At 42.9% G+C, this 18,266-nt stretch overlaps 1 protein-coding gene across 4 annotated transcripts in view; it reads right to left on the reverse strand.

Moving 5' to 3' along the window:
* Positions 1 to 18,266, reverse strand: part of ANKS1A (ankyrin repeat and sterile alpha motif domain containing 1A) — a 148,157-nt gene that overhangs the window by 76,305 nt on the left and 53,586 nt on the right. For all 4 annotated transcript variants that reach the window (XM_067531551.1, XM_067531549.1, XM_067531548.1 and 1 more), the window contains exons 9-14: positions 16,100 to 16,296; positions 13,865 to 13,954; positions 8,546 to 8,666; positions 5,788 to 5,831; positions 4,071 to 4,203; positions 675 to 1,240 (exon numbers count right to left, since the gene is read on the reverse strand). In XM_067531551.1, the coding sequence (XP_067387652.1) occupies positions 675 to 1,240; positions 4,071 to 4,203; positions 5,788 to 5,831; positions 8,546 to 8,666; positions 13,865 to 13,954; positions 16,100 to 16,296 (1,151 nt within the window). The remainder of the gene's footprint in view (positions 1 to 674; positions 1,241 to 4,070; positions 4,204 to 5,787; positions 5,832 to 8,545; positions 8,667 to 13,864; positions 13,955 to 16,099; positions 16,297 to 18,266) is intronic.

The raw sequence follows: 18,266 nt of genomic DNA on the forward strand, positions 1-18,266 counted from the left end.
AATCTCAGCTGAGTGGTTCATTACAGCCAACTTTCTAAGCATGAAATATTTAACCAACCAAGAGCCTCTCTTTTGCATTCCACTGAAGTGACTCCTAACCAGCCTCTGAACAACACCACTTCAAGAGAAACTAGATCCAAGAAATGTGCAAAAGCCTTCCAATTACCCCCTACCCTATGAAGCCAGCATGCCCTTTTCATCTACCTGCCTTTCTGCACATACAGCAGGCAATGGTGACCCAGAAATTTAATCCTCCTTCCTTTTTGGGCTGGGACATTCCAGAGGGAAGGACCAGTGAAGGGGACACTAACCTGACAACTCCTCTCCTTCTGCAAATAGAAAATCCACTCCAAAAAACACTGATGGACACACCAAGAGAGGCGGAGCAAAGATTAGTATTTGAACATTTCCAAATTTTCAAGAAGAACGCCTCATTTCTTGCAGCCCCCATCCTGCTCCAATTATGCCTATCTCCTGGCATTTAACTACTTAAAGGCTTATTGTAATTAACAAGCAAATAATGCAAGAAACTGGGGTAAATACAAAGAAAGATGGAAAAGGTTTCCAGTTCCCCAATATACTCTCTCCCAGCAACAGACTTAGTATGATGCAACTCATACAGCACACAGTTCATTCCTGGCATTAAAGCATTTGTAAACCAAGTTCAGCCTTACCTCATCCCACTCCGAAGCAAAAGACGGAGATTTCTCCAGCCTTTTCTTCCCAGCACTGCAGTTTGAGAGCGATTCGCTCCGGCTCCCCATGGCATCGTCCTCTGTCGGTGAGCAGGTCAGGAGGTCAGAGTCCGATTTGGACAAGCTACGGCTGAGTTTGAGCTCTGCTTTGGGCTTGCCTCCCAGGTGGGCGCGGCCCACAACACTGCCTCTGTCTCCCTCTTCCTCTGCACCACCTGGATGCTGCAGCACCTGGGGAGTCACTGCAGTTTCAGGTTCCACCTGTTTGGTTTTGGGCAGGACCGTTGCGTAGACCACTTTCTGGTTTTGGTCAGGGGAGCTGGTCCGTACAGATCCAGAGGCAGGTAAATCAGCGTCCTCCAACTGCATAGCAGGTGAGTGGCCTGTGTCCTCTGTGCCTCCTTTGGCCACAGAAGAAAGGAGCCTGAAAGGGTCCTCGTTTATCTCACACACCGGGGAAGAGCCATGGAGTAACCCTGAAAACTGCTCCGGGACCTGGATGTCTGCAGAATCTTGGCTCCGGCTGCCACTGCTCCTCCTGTGGTCTTCAGGGGGACGGAGACAGAAAAAAATAGAGATTTAAAAACACAGAAGGAGAAGCAAAAAACTCCACCTCCCCTGCTGAGAAAGGGAGAGATAGAGAACAGTTCAGTATTGTTTGAGTGCTCAACTTGTACCCAAAGTCACGGCATTTATGAAATTCCAAATACTGCCCTGATTTATGCAAACTGGCAGCGTTCCTTGTTGTTTTATTCCCCTTAACACTAACAATCAGGCCTGGCTATATAAGGCTAGGAGAAGCACTAACCATATCCTGCAGAGAGGTAGGAGAGGGACACACACACTCCTGGAACATTTGATACATTTCCATAAAGGCCAAAGTGTTATTTAGAGCAGCACCTCCCTATTCTTGGCTCAGACTGTGAGTTGGGAAAACTACTGGGCTGCAATTAACCTGCAAAATTACAAAATCCCTGGGGCTGCGGGGGGGGGGGGGGGGGGGGGGAAATGATTGTTGGCTTCAGGGCTTAACTTCTCCTCCTTACTCAAGGGAATAGGGGGAGAGACTTAAACTGGTAACGTCTCATTGAACCAAAAAGAGTCTCCCTCCTGCTAACTAACCACTAAACACAAGATGGTCTGATCTATTAATGCAACGAGCGGCTTGCAGTACTGACTGTCCCAGAAATATGACACTCTTACTCTGCTACTAAGGTACCAGCATCCTTAATATCTAATACCAGAGGCCTGGGTAAATCATGAATAATTGACTGAACCCAACTGGCACACACAAGCAGAGCTGCACTCACCTTATTCATATGACACGTGTATTCTAATCGTTACAGGATTTTAAAATGGTTGGAGAGACCTACTGCTTTGTGATCAACTGTCAGGGATTATACTCCCCTCAATAAATGCTAATACAAACACATTGTAACCACCTAAATTTAGTGAGAGTGAAACATGCTGCCCCCAAGACTGAAGTCTTCAACCCAGCAGATAATTACAGGAGAGCGGCACCAGTGCAAAATGTCCCGATAATGTGACTTATTCAACTCTGAAATGTAGAGAGAGTGTCCAGAAGTGACAGAGTTCCATTTCCAATTCATTGCCCATTCGGTCCTTGCCCACTTGTTTAAGACAGCCAGCTCTCAGAGATCACAACAAGAAGGACCAGTCTCAAATCAACAAGGCCAAATGCGCTAGGCCAAAAACCAGTCAACTATGGATTGGAGTGAAATCAACCCTATTGTTAAAAAGGAAGCCTGTGCAAAAGGAACTGATTTACTCATTTTTAAACACTAGTTCTTTATTTGTATAAATGCAACAATGTCCTTTTCCTGGAAACTAAAAGGAGGGAGGTGCACTGGATTAGCAGTTTACCTGTGGAAGCTACTTTAGATCTTGGGGTCACAAGTAACATGAATTTGATTAGAGAGAAGGTGGGTGACGCAATATCTTTTATTGGCCAAACTTGTTGGTGGAAGGGACACGCTTTTGAGCTTCCAGAGCTCTGCTTCAGGTCTGGAGAAAGTAACCAGAGTGTCTAAGCTAAATATAAGCATAAGGGATCTGTCCCACCTTGTATTTAGCTCGGACACTCCGATTACTTTCTCTAGACCTGAAGAAGAGCTCTGAAGTTCGAAAGCTTGTCCATTCCACCAACAGAAGCTGGTCCAACAAGAAGTATTACCTCCCTTACCTTAGGTCTCTAACATTCTGGGACCAACATGGCTACAGCAACGTTGCAAACATGAATTTGATTAATTTTATTTAGTCCCTTGTACACGTCTGTTTGTTCCACAGAAATGCAAGACACAGCTTGTACGACTAGCAGCCTCTGTCCAGGAACAGAACAGCAGCACAGGTCAGAATGCCAGCAGGGCAGCCCACTGAGGGAGCTCGCTCATCTTGCCCATGTCAAGTCCCTCTGATGACCATTTCAGATATGGCACCCCAAAAATACAAAAGTAAGTGAACAATTTTAAGTAAATGCAGTGTAAAGTCTACCAATGAAACTGCTAAGAGAGTGGGGGAGAGAAGACAGTCGACATCTCTTCAGTTACAGCATCTCTGTTTAGGGTCCTGTCTACACTATAACTTACCCTGCTTGGAAAGTGCCAAAACTTAACCATGTTAGAATTGCATGACCAGACCATGTGTTCAATATACCCCTGAGCCACATGACAGCCCTGCAAGGATACAAGGCTGTAACATAAACCAGGAACACATTAAGACAGTTCTACCCACATTCATAGCAAGGTTGAACCATGTTTTAATCATGACAAATGATTACTCTATAGTAACCAGTTTCACCATGGGGGTAATTGCTGCAAAATGGGCAGTCTTCTTAGCCTGAAAATGAAGAGTCTTGATGACATTAGTGGTCTCTCTTCTCGTTCTTTTTCTATTCCTAACTCATCATTTCCTCCACACCCTGGTTTAACATTTAATGGCATTTCTGTTTGATGACAGAAAGACAGCTGGCAATAGTTTGTGCCATGGGCTAGGACACTTGGACCCACACAGAACAGACTGCCCAATCTCCAGTCACAAAAGACTAACAAAGGAGCTTCTGTTAGAAGGGAAAGCACAGCCACCCATTCATCCTCTTCAAATGAAGAGCGAACCCCAGAGCCCAGGACAGAAATACCCCAGGGAGGCTGCCAGGAAGGAAGTAGGCAAAGTGGGGGGGGTAGCGACACTTGCAGAGAAGAGTGCATGAGCAGAGATGAACGCCTTGAGGGAGAGAATGTTTCAGGGCATTTAACACAAACCTGTACCAAAAACCTCACAGAAAAGCAAAGAAGCAGGGTTGCTGTTAGTCTATCAACATACACGGGGCTAAATACGCAACAAGCACAAGGTCCTTACCTGTCGAGGTTTCAATCAAGCGTGCCTCGGGATCTGGATATTGCTCGGAATGGCTAGAAGAGAGGTCGGAAGAACCCTGGCGATTCAATGGCCATCGATCTTCTTGGGAAGACGTGCCTTTTCGGGGCCTGGCCTACAAATACACCTTAGATTATTTTAGTCTCACAGCTAGTATGGTCATCTCCACTGTAAGGGTGGAAACAAGGCAACCATTGCTCTCACTCTGCTGAATAGGCAGAAAAGCAGATCAATGGGGGGAACTAACTCACAACATGGGGAGATTTTCAGAAGCACAGAGGACAGTTTGGTGGGAACTGGGTGCCCAACTCTCATTTGTGTCTTTGATAATGTCCTCTGTTGTTTATACATAAGATTTAATTCCGAAAATATTAATCCAGTAACAGGCATTTCATTCATAGGGACTTTCAGTTATAATTGCCAGAAGCTGGGACTGGATGACAAGGGATGGATTACGCAAAATTCCCCTCTTCTGTTTATTTCCTCTGAAGCATCTAGCCCCGGCCAGTGTCAGGAGACGGGATATTCTTGTATTAACTCATTTAGTAACTATTAAATAAACATACAAAAGACACGTCCACCTGTATCCAAACTTCATTAATTGTTTCTCACATAGCGGGAGTTGACTAATGAGCATGTAACAGGGAGCATGTAAGCCCCTTAGGGCAGAGGCCAACTTGTTTGTACAGTGCCACATACATTCAGAACATTTAAATAAACCCACAGACACAGTGCGGATTAAATTACCAGGTCCCAGTATAGAATGGAACAGCTGAATTTAAGTAGGCTCTTTGGCTAGCAGTCAGGTATCTCCACACATGAAATACTCCCCATGCAGGACTTTCCTTGTTAATCTGTTCTAAAAATATACTGATGTTGCCTTCCCTACCAAAAGGCAAATCTAAGTCTCCCTCTATATAACCAGAAGGTTTACTACATGTCCCCTGGATGAAAGGCATCAAACTCTGTCTGCTCTTTCTGCCCCTGCTTCTTGACCTAAGATTAGCAGTGGCATTTGTAGGGTGGCATTTGCAGGGAAAGATCTTTCCTGTCTCTTCCCCTGCCCAACAAGGGCTCACTACAGTGCATCATACCACAAAGTTTGTTACAAGAGTTGCATGCAAGTCTATCTTGTGTAGCATAGAAGAGACCAGAGCAACTGGGAGAGACGGGGTAGACAGCCTCACAAAAGCACCACCAGCTGGCTCTAGCTGAAGATTATTTTTGCAGTAAATTGGAAGCAGAAAAGTGCTTTCGCACAAAATTTAAATGTGAGTACTGATGCCTAGAACCGGAAAAGCTTGCCACATGCATGTGTAACTCAGGAATCATGCTGGACAGAATTTATATCACCACCCTGAGAGAATGCAGCCCTACTTTGTGATCTTGTTTACATTTTATTTCCACACTCCCTCCCCAAAAAATACTTCAGTTCAGGAAATGACTTTTCCACCTTAAAGAAGGTGCAGTTAAGGCAATGTTTTGGTTACTAGGCGATAGCAGTGCTGTTTTGCACTTAGGCTTTTAAACAATCTTGAGCAGTATAAATGCAAACCCATCTCTCTCTCCCAAGAGTGAAATACATAGTTTGCAGGTTTGCCTCCTCCTAGGAAAGACAGAATTGGGATGTCAAAGATGAAAAATTTGTTTCTCTTATATCATCTTTAGTACACATCAGAAAGAACCAAGTCACTCCTACCTGAGGCTGGTTACTGCTAACAGCACCTGAAGAGGATGATTCCCCTAAAAATTAAAAACAAAAAAATAAAAAACCTGAGAATGTTTTCCACCCACCCATCCTCTGATGTATTTCCCAAGATGCACTGGGTTTTACCAAGTCCCTCTGACCAATCCAAAGGGAGGACCATATCAGTGGACTTGACTTCATTCTCATCACATGACCTAACTTTCTACACAGTTCAGACTGTGTCAGCATTGCTTTCCATATGAGATGGGAAGCTGGTTTGGATCAAACCAAACCAGACCTGAAACTCTGCCCAAACAGTCAGGTGGACCTTGACAGTGCTAGAGAGTTAGCTTTGTTAAAAAATGAAGTGCTTTCATCCATAATCCACTCACAAAAGGAAACCAGGGCCAAGGGGCTACAAACTGATGTGCAGTCATGACTGGACAAGATGGAAAGCAGCAGCGGAAGCAGAATTATAAAGGAAGGAAAGCACCATTAAAAACAGCACAACTAGAACTTTGTGCCTTAAAAAAAAAAAAAAAAAAGAGCTGTCAAGCACAGGGAGTGAAACGAGGCAGTGAAAAACTGACCCCTGGGCCACATGGGCCCTGTAAGAGTTCTGCTGTTTCCGCAGAATGAGGAGAGCTCACCAGGCTGAGGAAAGCTATAACACCTGTAGCCTGGCTATACTGCAATCTTGCACATTATCTCATTGCTTTAAAAACTGATCCATTAACTAGCTTCCAGGGTAAGCACTGCAAACAAAAAGCACCCTTAATAATGGTGTCCCGTCTTCTTTTTAGACACTGGAAAGATAGTGACTGTTCTGCTACATTCCTTCCTCGCCCCAGCACCATGTGCTGTGAGAAGCAACAGGAGCTGATCTGACCAAGTACTCCCTTCTTTCCCTCCCACCCCGAGCTTACTGCTGCCTCTTGCATTCAGATTCTTTTAGGCAGTACAGTCTGTTAATGCACACAGACGTGAGACATGCACTGGTGGGTCCCTTTTCCTCTAGAAGTAGCCCCCTACCCACACTTGATCTCAGCCACCTCTCTCAGTACTAGACCGAAACAATTTCAATCCTAAATTAAAGGAACAAATACAGACTCTCAGAACCAAACACTGTTACATTCTTGGATTTCCCTCCTCCCAACAGAGGGGTTTCTTGAGGTTCATTAGAACAATGACATTCCCACAGTTCAAGCTTGGCTTTCCAGCTACTATCCTTCTGGTTGAAGACTAGACAGGAATCAGGATTCCACTTTGGCTCCTTATTCAGCTAAATGGACGGCAAGAGGCTCCAATAAACTCCTTCATTTTTCAAGGGATTGGGCCCACAGACTCTGCAGTGCTCATGACTCGTGCCAGGCTGAAGCGGGAGAACTCTGGATCAAGAATTCAACTTAAGCCTCCATGTGTTTGTGCAAAGATCTATCACTCTAAAGTATCACAGTTTAAAGAATACGTTCTATTGTGTCCCGTCCTCCCCGCCACCCGCTCCCCACACACACACACAGTTTAATTATGTTCTAGCATGTTAGACAATAGCAAGAGGAAAGGATAGTATTGTTGGCAGCTTACAGAAAAGACAAATCCAGCAGCAGCTGCACTACATGAATCAAACCTTTCAAGCCAAGCATTAGAAAACATGAGGTAGCTTTTCCACTACCGTCACCCAAGGACTTCTGCCATTTAGGACTGTGAAGCATCAACCTGAAAAGCACTGCAGTCTTGCATCAGACAACGAATAGCTCTAGCAAAGGTGGGTGGGAAAAATCAAAGACCTCTTGGCATTCAAGAAGTGGAAACTAGCATCTGTGAATAGACTATAGGAGGAGTGTGATTTTGGAGGGCAAGTAAGCAACAGACAACACTGGGTCATATTTACTCTCCATTCAGTCTCAGGATGAAACCTTTATTTGCAACCAAGTCCCCCAGATCTCTTGCTCATTTATGTTGTGCACACCAAGTGGATCTGTCGCGTAAAATCTTTCCTTGAAGGAAAATCAGATGTGGCAATACCTGCCTACAAAATAAAAATTAGCGTGCAGAGCTCTCGGGTTCCCAAATCCCACATAAGCCACCAAATGAAGGTCCCTCTGGGAGAAAGAGAGCAAAGTACAGTATTTAATCTAACAGCATGACTGGATTTTAAACTGGTGCCTAACAGCAGTTTACTTTGTCTGTGTTCGTTTTCCCCCTTGGTTAATTTACTTTTCCAATGGGCTTTTTGCAGCCAGTGCTTCACCTGTTGATTTAGGACTGATACCAGGGTCAGATCCATAGCTGACATAAATTGGCATTGTTGTATGATTGCAATGCAGCCACACGGATTTACACCGCTGAGGATCTGGTGGTATTTACCATTAGTATTTACACACTTGTATTTGTTTGACCTCGCTTGATCAGGATTTTTCCCTCGTGGCCATGGATTGCTGATTCTTCCACTTGGATCTTTTTTGTTCCTGTTTTGCTTGCTTTGTGTGTGAAATTCCAATTTTTTAGTTTAAGTTTAATGGGTGAAGTTCCTAGGATCTCACATTTGCCTGAAGGGCAAGAAACTGTCTCTTACTTAGTGTAGGTATTGAAGCAGCAATATATGAATCCTCTCCACTGAGAATGGAAGCAGATTAGCAGAGGAACATACCTAAGCACACAATCCATCCATCCCAGAGAAATAGCTAGGATCAAATTCCTCCCTTTCTGCCCCCTACATCTGCCAACCCAAGCAGTCTGTGGATTACAGTCTTTCTGTATGGCCTCTTACCTTTTGTTTTTCTATCCACAGCAACTGGCTTTTTAGTTTCTGCAGTAAGCAACAGTTCATAAGGATGCTCCTCCTCTTCTTCAGCTGCACTCCCCCTGTTCTTCCTCTGCACCCCAGAGGCCTAATGAGACACAGCATGCTGTAGTTGTCTGTATGGAAGTCAACGTCATTTACCCCTCTGGTATGCACCGAGTCCCCTATAGGCCATTGTTCCGACCATGGAATTTGCTGCACAGTCCACCCTCTGCCAGAGAACTGTAATTCAGAAGCTAAGATTGCTTTTTAAAAAACACCTCCCCACACAAAGTAACTGATGTAGTGAGGACTTGCTCACTCCACAGGCAGCCTGAAAAAATAGCTGAGAAGTCTATCCCTATTCATTTTAAAGGGATCAGACCTAATGAGGCAAATTCCAATAGCAACCTCATTAACTATTTCACTATTGATTACTTCATCAGCTAGCAAGCATGATCGTATTGAAAATGTCAACAGTAGCTTTTGGGAGAGTGTGAAGGAGGCAGTTAGGGTTTGAGACACAAAATTCCACAGCACTATTCAAATTGGAAAGACCCGAAGCTACATAAATTCAACTTAACATCGAAGTCAGGAAGGGTACTGAAGGGAGGGTATTACTGATTTTCCATATTCAAGTCAAGAGAAACCTCATTTTTTGTAATTAAATGTTTAACAGCTGTAAAATCCTCCACCAATTGCACCAGAAAGCAGCAGAATGCTGTAGTAATGGGTTACCTCTTGGAAGCCCGCCCGTGGCCGTCTTCAAAACACACCTAACCTCAAAGGCAATGAAGTTATCTTCCTTGATCCTTTGCACCTCCTGTGTTAATGTATCCACTACAGCAGTGGCGCTCAACCCTTCCAGACTACAGTACCCCTTTCAGGAGTCTGATTTGTTTTGCATACCCCCACGTTTCACCTCACTTAAAAAGTACTTACCAAAAAAATCACACAAAAATACACAAGTGTCACAGTGCACTAGTAGTAATTGCTTACTTTCTCATTTTTATCATACAATTATAAAATAAATCAATTGGAATATAAATATTGTACTTACATTTCAGTGTATAGTATATAGAGCAGTAGAAACAAGTCATCGTCTGTATGAAATTTTAGTTTGTGCTGACTTCATTAGTGCTTTTCATATAGCCTGTTTTAAAACTAGGCAAATATCTAGATGAGTTGCTGTCCCCCCGGAAGACCTCTACATATCCCAGGGCTACGCATACCCCTGGTTGAAGACCACTGCACTACAGAGTGCAAGGGCATACGTTGCCCGGCAGTTCGGACAACGGGTGGGTCTGATAAGCAATGCACAAAGTGTGGTGCTGTAACTCCCCCATGTGGACACTGAGGGCACAAACGACAAGATTCCTGCCGTGCATCAATACAGTCCTGTTTGAAGAGGACTATGTTAATGGGAACTCGTTCATGCTCTCAGTGCCCACAAAGCAGAGAGGGAGCCCAGACAGCTCTTTGGTGTGCATGGTTGTTCACACCCCCCATCAACTGACCAAGGGGTAGCACAGACATGCTCTTAGTCTCTGTCAGGTTCAAACTAACTCAAAGCCCCAAAGCAAAACTCAGAAGTTTGCTTCACATGGTGGTGAACCATAGCCAGTTATGTGAGGAACCTGCGCTGGGTACGTAACAAAACCAGGTATGTTTCCCAAGGTTTTTTATTTACATGTTAGTCTCTGCAACCAGCAATCAGATCGTAGGACTGACTTCTCACAATGTTGGGAATAATCCCACCACAACCAACCCATCACTGCACCATGCTTCACCCAGCCATTTGCAATGTTCAGTCTGCTAGCTAAACTAGTGACAAGAAAGTGACTGCCTAGAAGTCAGGCTGAAACAGTCAATCCATGAGCACTGACAGTGGCAAACTGTGTTACAATGTTCAATGCTTCTTTGCCTCCGAGGAAAAAAGCTTTAAACAGGAGCACAGCAAGTAGCAGCTTCTGGAATTGCAGGTGTGCAATATGCCACCTTCTTTTTTGAGAGACATTTCTCCCTCACACTTCTGCTAGAACAAGACAACCCTGCATGTTTCAGGGCGCTCGATCTGATGTTTCATTTGTAAGCCAGCACACCTGATTTACTGTTATTTTCCCCATTCCGCTGCAGCTCAAGAAAAAAAGGTGTTCTTGCTTCTCCACAATTTATATTACAGCGGTCCCAACTGAGATCAGGACTCTGTTGTGCCATTCACTGTACAAACAGTGAGAGGCAGACCCTGAACCTAAAAGCTTACAGTCTAAGCTATAATGTGACTACCTATTACATTAAACAGCCAGGACTGGATACTAACAGAATGGCCTGGATTAAAAAGCTGCCTTTACTTAATGAGGGTTTCAAACTGTACAAGAACTCTGTGTATCTTACTGGTCAGACTATCCACACTGGTAAGGCTGGATACCTCCTCTAGATGAGAGGAGCTACATAGGGAACACACACAGACTGTTATTCTAATTATGCTTTGCCTATTCACAGCACCTGTCTGAATAAGGGTTTCAAACACACTGAACATTAAGGCTTACACCTCTCCTCTGAGGTAGGTACTTTACCCATGTCCAAACCACTGGGAATAGCTAGATCTTGCATTGTGTCCTGAAAGTCAAATGCTGGGTCTGACAGATCAAGTTTTGGGAGGAGAGGGATGAATCTTACAAAGCTAGGGTCCTTCTATCCTCATCAATGTCTTGTAAAAGGCATTTGAATCTGTTTAACTGACAGAATACAGAGCCTAAGTCCTATGCTATCTAACTTCCATCTAGACATGCACCAGAGACCGGCAGAAGGAAATTCGCGTTAACATCTTATCCATCATTCATGCACATGGTTCATTTTCCAAAGTACATTAGATGGAGTAGGAAATCAACCCCTTATTCCTATTCATCAGGAGCCTTCACCCAGTCTGTGTTGCCAAACACCGAATCAAACATACTTAACCCTATTAACATTGAACACGCCCCGATCTGAAAGATTTGCTGTCATTCACTTCTTAACCGCCTGTGCTACATTTAGGATTTATTGCTGTGCTTAAAAAAGCACAAGTGGCTCTAATTCTGTCTCTCCTTCAGCAAGAGAACTACAGGCAATACCATTGGAATAACTGCTTTTTGTTTGAGACAAGTCATGTCTAAGTTTCCCATTTTGAGGATGGGAGTCGTAAATAAAGAATGAACTGAAGTTTTGTTTGAAATTCCAGTCTCTTAGTGGGCTACAGAGACCGAAGGGTTCAATTGATAGTGAAAGAATTCACTAGTGAGCCATGAGCAATCAGCTATTCCGCATACAAGTACAAAACACCTTTCCATGGTAAAAGTCAAAGAGCGTAAGTGAGGAACAACTGCTCACACTGTGAAGGCTGTCTCATGGCAACAGACAAAGGCTATTTTGAAATGAGAGCTTGGCATTTAGAAAGAGCAGCTAAAAAACTAATATTTTCTCATGGTCATGATTTTTTCCTGTCCCTAAGGCTAAAACAGATTTGGGGGAAGGGGATGAGGATTCTGCACTATATGGTTCAATGAGACATTTACGGTCTTCCTGGTGCATATTGTCCCAGCCGCTGCCCCTGTGCTGGACAGATCTGGCAAGGAGAACATACGCTGCGGCATTACATATAGGGTAGGGTTTCAATGGGCCCCACTAAAAGTCTTATATGGCTACTGCATTAACAATCGCTCAAGGATGACTTTTCAATTGCCCCACTGTATCACTTTGTTATCGAACAGATGCATTTCTAATTTGGTCAAGAGCACAATGAGAGTCGGTTGCATGCCAAAATTACCATTCAGATGGGATTAAGCAATGGCTGAAATTGAATATTGCCTTTTTATCCTCAATTCAAAACTAGGATTTCTTTCAAATTTAACAGCCCCCCTCTCCAAAAAAAAAAATCTTCAAGCAGAAATTAAGCATGGGAAATTTTACCCTGAAAGGTGGCTTCCTTGGAAAGCATGAGTACAAGGAACAGGAGTAACCACTTGACATTGAAACAAACAGTTTTATAATTTTATCTACAGTAATTAACAACAATACTACAGAGTGCATGTAGTTTATATCAGTGCAATTGGTTTCAAATCAACACGCCCCTGAGGAGTCACTTTGTGCATACACGTGTTTGACAGCAAGATTTCCCCTAGCAGATGATGTTTCCATATCACCTTTAATGGAGGGACAGTAAGAGCAAGTGTTTTGTAATCATCGTCATCATGTACATCCTCCCTCCCTCCATTATGCTTATCTTTAGGAACATAGTTTCTGCTTTCAAATTACCTGGTGACCTCTTTCCCCAGCTTGCCCTCCCCCTGCATCAAAGGACAAGCATATGGAAGGGTTTATAAAATTAATCTGAAAGCCCATTTGTAAGGGCAGTGAAACCTGTTCAATAGCCCATCATTAAACAACCTCAACTTGATTTTATGCCAGAATATCCCCAGATGTACTGTACAGTTCTACACTTTTTTATTTAAATCAGACCACCTCCACTAACGTCAACACTTTTTACAGACACCTTGCATATAATTTGCTTAAGAGTTGTAGTACAGCAAGAAGTTAGCAAGGTTCTCTCAGGATCTTTACTACGTCAGCAAAAGTCTGCAAGTACACATTCAGCGTGTTTTCCCATTTAAGTGCCTTTCACAGAGCTCATTCATCTGAAGCTCTGGGAATTGGGCAAAAGGAGCAATGAGAAACTGCAAGCAACAGTCCAATGAGAACGTTCACGTTTTGTACCACAAAGCAGCATATACAGACTAGACATCTGCAGGAGGAAATTTCTTTCATATACACACTGGGCCAGGTCCTCAGCTGGTATTGATCAGCTCAACTCCATGGAAGTCAGTGGAGTTACACCAATTTACACCAGCCAAGTACCTGAACCCATAATTGGGAGCTAAGATGCAATGTGGATCTCTGGATACCTGGATTCACATTCATGCTTCAGCATTAAACGAAAAGGCATTTGGTGGGTTCACAATAGTTGACACCTGTCCACATCACAAGCCACCATCTGATTCAAAGTCTCTTCCTAAGGAAATTCCCTGTCTGAAATAGGAGGAAGGGTTTCAGGTCAGGATGGAGGTGCACTGGCAGAGTTGTGTAAAGGAAGTTTCCCATCAAACTGCCTGTAACATTGCCACACTCAACGGATCTATCACTTGCACGATCAGATTCACAAGGGAGTTAAGATCATCCTATTTGGCTCCTCCTAGGCCATTAAAACTCATTTTTAAATCTACACATTGGCCCACCCCTGTAAAAAGAAAACACGCAATAAGGCCTGCGTACCTCACAGGAAGCGCTGTGACCTAACTTCTTCTCCACATGCTCCTCCTCTTCATCAGGGGGCGGCTTGGCAGGAGGGGGCGGACGCTCTCTCTGCAGTTGAAAAAGCTGCTATCAATGGCTTTGTTTAAACGCCTTCCTTTCGGCTCCCTTTTGGATGCTTATAAAAGGAAAAATCTATCCCCATATCAGACTTTTTAGAGTGAACGACAGCAAAAGCCGTTTGCCCTAACAGAGCCAGGGGTATTCCCAGCTGAGCTGGTACCTCTCCTACCTCACAAAGCACCTTTCGGGCTCTGTGCTCCTTGGTGTTTCAAAGGATTAGTTCATTATGGTACAAGCTGTGAGAAAGGGAGTGTGTGTTTAGATAACTGGTTTGGGTTACTCGGTTTCATTAGCAGGAGTCAATATGTTCTGGAGAAATGTGCTGAGTTATGAGAAAACAAAATGGACATTGAAACTTCACTGGACCACATTCCTCACAACAATCCAAGGTTACTACTTGGCAGTTAAATCGCTCTATAAATTCTGCCATTTGCACCATATCTTGACTAACCAAGATATTCTCATGCTCTCTCCAGCAGCAGCACCTACTAGCAAGCACAAAAGCTCAGGCACTTGCTCCAAATCCTGAGCAGATTTTGGCGGAAACTCCAACAAGCTTCTGCTTTTCAGAGAACTTTCTGCTCCCTCCCACCCCAGTGTAGCATCCTTGACCTTCTGTTGCAGGCTTTATGGGATGAGTTTTGCCTCGAAAGCAGGCATTATTACCAAAAGGCACTGTACATGGACTTAGTCTACTTTTAGATGTGGTTCATGGCAGGACTTTGCTTTGGGTATCGTATGCTTGTAAAAACAGTTTGGCAGAAGTTTTCCTGAGCCTTGTGTTTTATGTTGCTCTCACGTCACTATTCCAATAGCGGATGTACTAGAGGAAAAAGAGGTTATATTGAGTCTCATTTTTGAAACTGTACAAAGCAGGGTGTCAGAATCCATCTAGCAGATTAATTATTCGTTGCTGCTTTGTCTGCTTCAACTTGCTCCCTTCAGCCTCCCAATAAAAAACACTGAAACACACAATATGCTATAAGCCCAGCGTCCCACCTGCCCCATAGCAAAATGGTGTCACAAGCTACTGAAGCCCCAGAAGATGCAATTAACCTAAGTTAACTAACTTAAGCTCATTTCTTTCAAAAAAAGCTTCCAGTGACCACTCAGATCTCTTGCAAAGCCTCCAGCGCCCGACAAATCTGTTGCCAACTCTAAATGTAACAGCTGAAGCAGTTGGGCAAATCAATTTACCTTACCGCTGAGCATTCAAGGGTGACTGCATTAGAGATTTCTTTTGGAAAGAGCAGAGGGTGACACGGAAAGAAAAAAGATCACATACACCCGAGAATCATACTAAACTCCAAAAGTTTCCTTATAGCCAAGTAGTTAAATCCTGAAGTATGTCCTGACAAAATAAGCTGTACAGTAAGTTTCAAACCCACTCATCAGCCAGACTCCATGTTGGATACACAACATAAGAATAAGGGGTAACCTAATGTAATTAACAAGCAACAGATTTAAAAACAAACATAAAGAAGTACTTCTTCACACAAGGCACAGTCAACCTGTGGAATTCCTTGCCAGAGGATGTTGTGAAGGCCTAAAGTATGACTGGGTTCAAAAAAGTATTAGATAAGTTGATGGAGGATAGGTCCATTAATGGCTATTAGCCAAGATAGTCAGGGATGCAGTCCCATGCTCGGATATCCCTAAACCTCTGACTGCCAGAAGCTCAGACTGCATAACAGGGGATGGGTCACTTGATAAATTGCCCTGTTGGGTTCATTCTTTCTGAATCATCTGGCACTGGTCACTGTCAGACAACAGGCTACTGGGCTAGACGGACCATTGGTTTGACCCAGTGTGGCCATACTTATTTTCTTACAGACTTGGACGAAAAGCAGACAAACATCATCTAGAAGAGGTTACACGTGGGGAATATTGTGGAGGCAACATGCACATCCCCGAAGATGGAGGGGATCCAAATTGCTCTAATCAAGCCTAGTGGCTGATCTGAAAATTATTCCTAACTGTACAGCTGGGTGCTCAACAGCCAGTATCGAGAGTGTGGTAGCATATGGGAATGGAGATAAACCCTTTCTCTATTCCTGAGAGAGAGAGAGAGAGAGAGAGAGAGAGAGAGAGAGAGAGAGAGAGAGAGAGATAAAAACACACAAGGCTACATACAGGCCTGATTCCTGCTGCCTTCAGACCCATTGTCTCTGCTTCCTTATTCACAGAGTCTCTGTCTGAAGATCTCCCACTGGCCAGACTATCCAGTGAGTGGCAAGATGTTGCATTGTATAAAGCTTCATAAGGACACTCCTCCTCTGGGTTCATTTCAAAATCTATGATCAGTTCAGTCACTGCTTTCTCCACATCACCTGAAAGGAATAAAGAACACCCCATCATTCACATGTTGAGAACTGCAAAAACCAAGCAAGGGAACTCCAGTAGCCAGACAAATCAAGACTATAAGCAAACAGCTTGGATAAAAATGGATTATTTGCGGAGGGAAGAAGGGTTTTTTTTTAAATTTAAATCAGATTTTTTTTTTATTTGGTTATTTAAATAATGTTTTTCTTTTTAAAATCGATCTGTTTAAAATTAAATCTGAACTGAACACAAATCTCTTAAGGCCTAAACATATTGAAATTGTTGTAAATGTGAAACATGTTTTGATAAGAGAAGGTTATTTACCTAAAACATGTAAGCTTGTTTTGTTTAATAAAAATTGTATACTGTTGTGTGTTTAATAAAATTCAAGTTACAATTTGTGTCAAGCTGCATTAGAATTGTAAGTAAAAACATTATATATTATTCACCACTCTAACATACTAAAAGTGTAGAACTAACAACAATCAGAAAATATCAAGCTATAATTGCTTACATGTATATAGTTACAGTGTAACCTCCTCGGTAGCTATCAAGTCTACTGTAAAAACTATTTAGTTGTAAATCAACATGCTTTAATGGTTATATATCAACAAGAACTAACCTCTTTAGAGAGATAACTGAATCAAACTGAAAAGTTTATTAAAATTATTTAAATTGAAGCTTTCCACTCGGTGATTTAAATCATGAAGAGATCTGAGCCCTTATAGCAATTATCTTTGAGAACTCAGGGTGGGCAGGAGAGATCCAGAGGACAAGCAAAGGGCAACCGTAATACCCATCTATAAAAAGGGAAACAAAGACAACCCAGGGAATTATAGTCCAGTCATCTTAACTTTGGTATCCGGAAAGATAAGGGAACAAATAATCAAGCAATCCGTTTGTAAGCACCTAGAAGATGACAAATCCATGTTGACTGTTACTTATGTTAAGATCCATTCATGTCAAATCAACCTAATATCCTTCTTTGACAGGGTAACAAGCCTTGTGGATAGCGGGGAAGCAGCAGATGGATATATCTGTACCTTAGTATGGCTTTTTTATAGTCTCAAAGGACTCTCTTATAAACAAGCTAGGGAAATAGATGGTGACTGGACAACCAGTTGGAAAACCATATTCAGACAGTACTCATCAATGGCTCACAGTCAAACTGGAAGGGCTTATCGAGTGGGGTCACCCAGGGATCTGTCTTGGGTCTGGTTCTCTTTAATATCTTCATAAATGAAGTATACTTATAAAGTGTACGATGGGGTTGGGAGGGAAGGGGTTGCAATCACTTTCAAGGACAGGATTAGAATTCAAAATGATCTTGACAAACTAGAGAAATGGTGTGGAATGAATAGAACGAAATTAAGGACAAATGCAAAGTACTCCACTTAGAAAGGAATAATCAATTGCACAAATACAAAATAGGAAATGACTGCCTCAGAAAGGCTACTGCAGAAAAGTAATTGGGGGGTTATAGCGGATCACAAACTAAATACGAGTCAACCATGTAATACTGTTGCAAAAATGTGAACATCCTTCCAGATTACAGAAGTGTTGTAAGCACAAGATGAGAAGTTACTCTCCCCCTCTGTGCAGCACTAGTAAGGCCTCAGCTGGAGTCCTGTTTTCTGTTCTGGGTACCACACTTTGGGAAAGATGTTCAGGCGGAGAACAGCAAAAATGATTTCAAGGTCTAAAAAACATGATCTATGAGGAAAGGTTGAAAAAATTGGGTTTGTTTAGTCTGGAGAAGAGAAGACTGAGGGGGAATAATACAAGAATCTTCAAGTACGTAAAAGGTTGTTATAAAGAGGAGGATTCTCATTAAACACTGAGGACAGGACAAATAGTAATGGGCTTAAATTACAGCCAGGGAGATCTAGGTTAGACATTAGGAAAACTTCTAAACTGTGAAAGTAGTTAAGCACTGGAGCAAGTTACCTAGGGAAGCTGTGAGGTTTTTAAGAATAAA

The sequence above is a fragment of the Emydura macquarii genome, unplaced genomic scaffold (assembly GCF_026122565.2).
Source record: "Emydura macquarii macquarii isolate MOO-44397 ecotype Brisbane River unplaced genomic scaffold, CSIRO-AGI_Emac_v2 contig_3220, whole genome shotgun sequence".
In the NCBI taxonomy this organism is placed as follows: domain Eukaryota; kingdom Metazoa; phylum Chordata; order Testudines; family Chelidae; genus Emydura; species Emydura macquarii.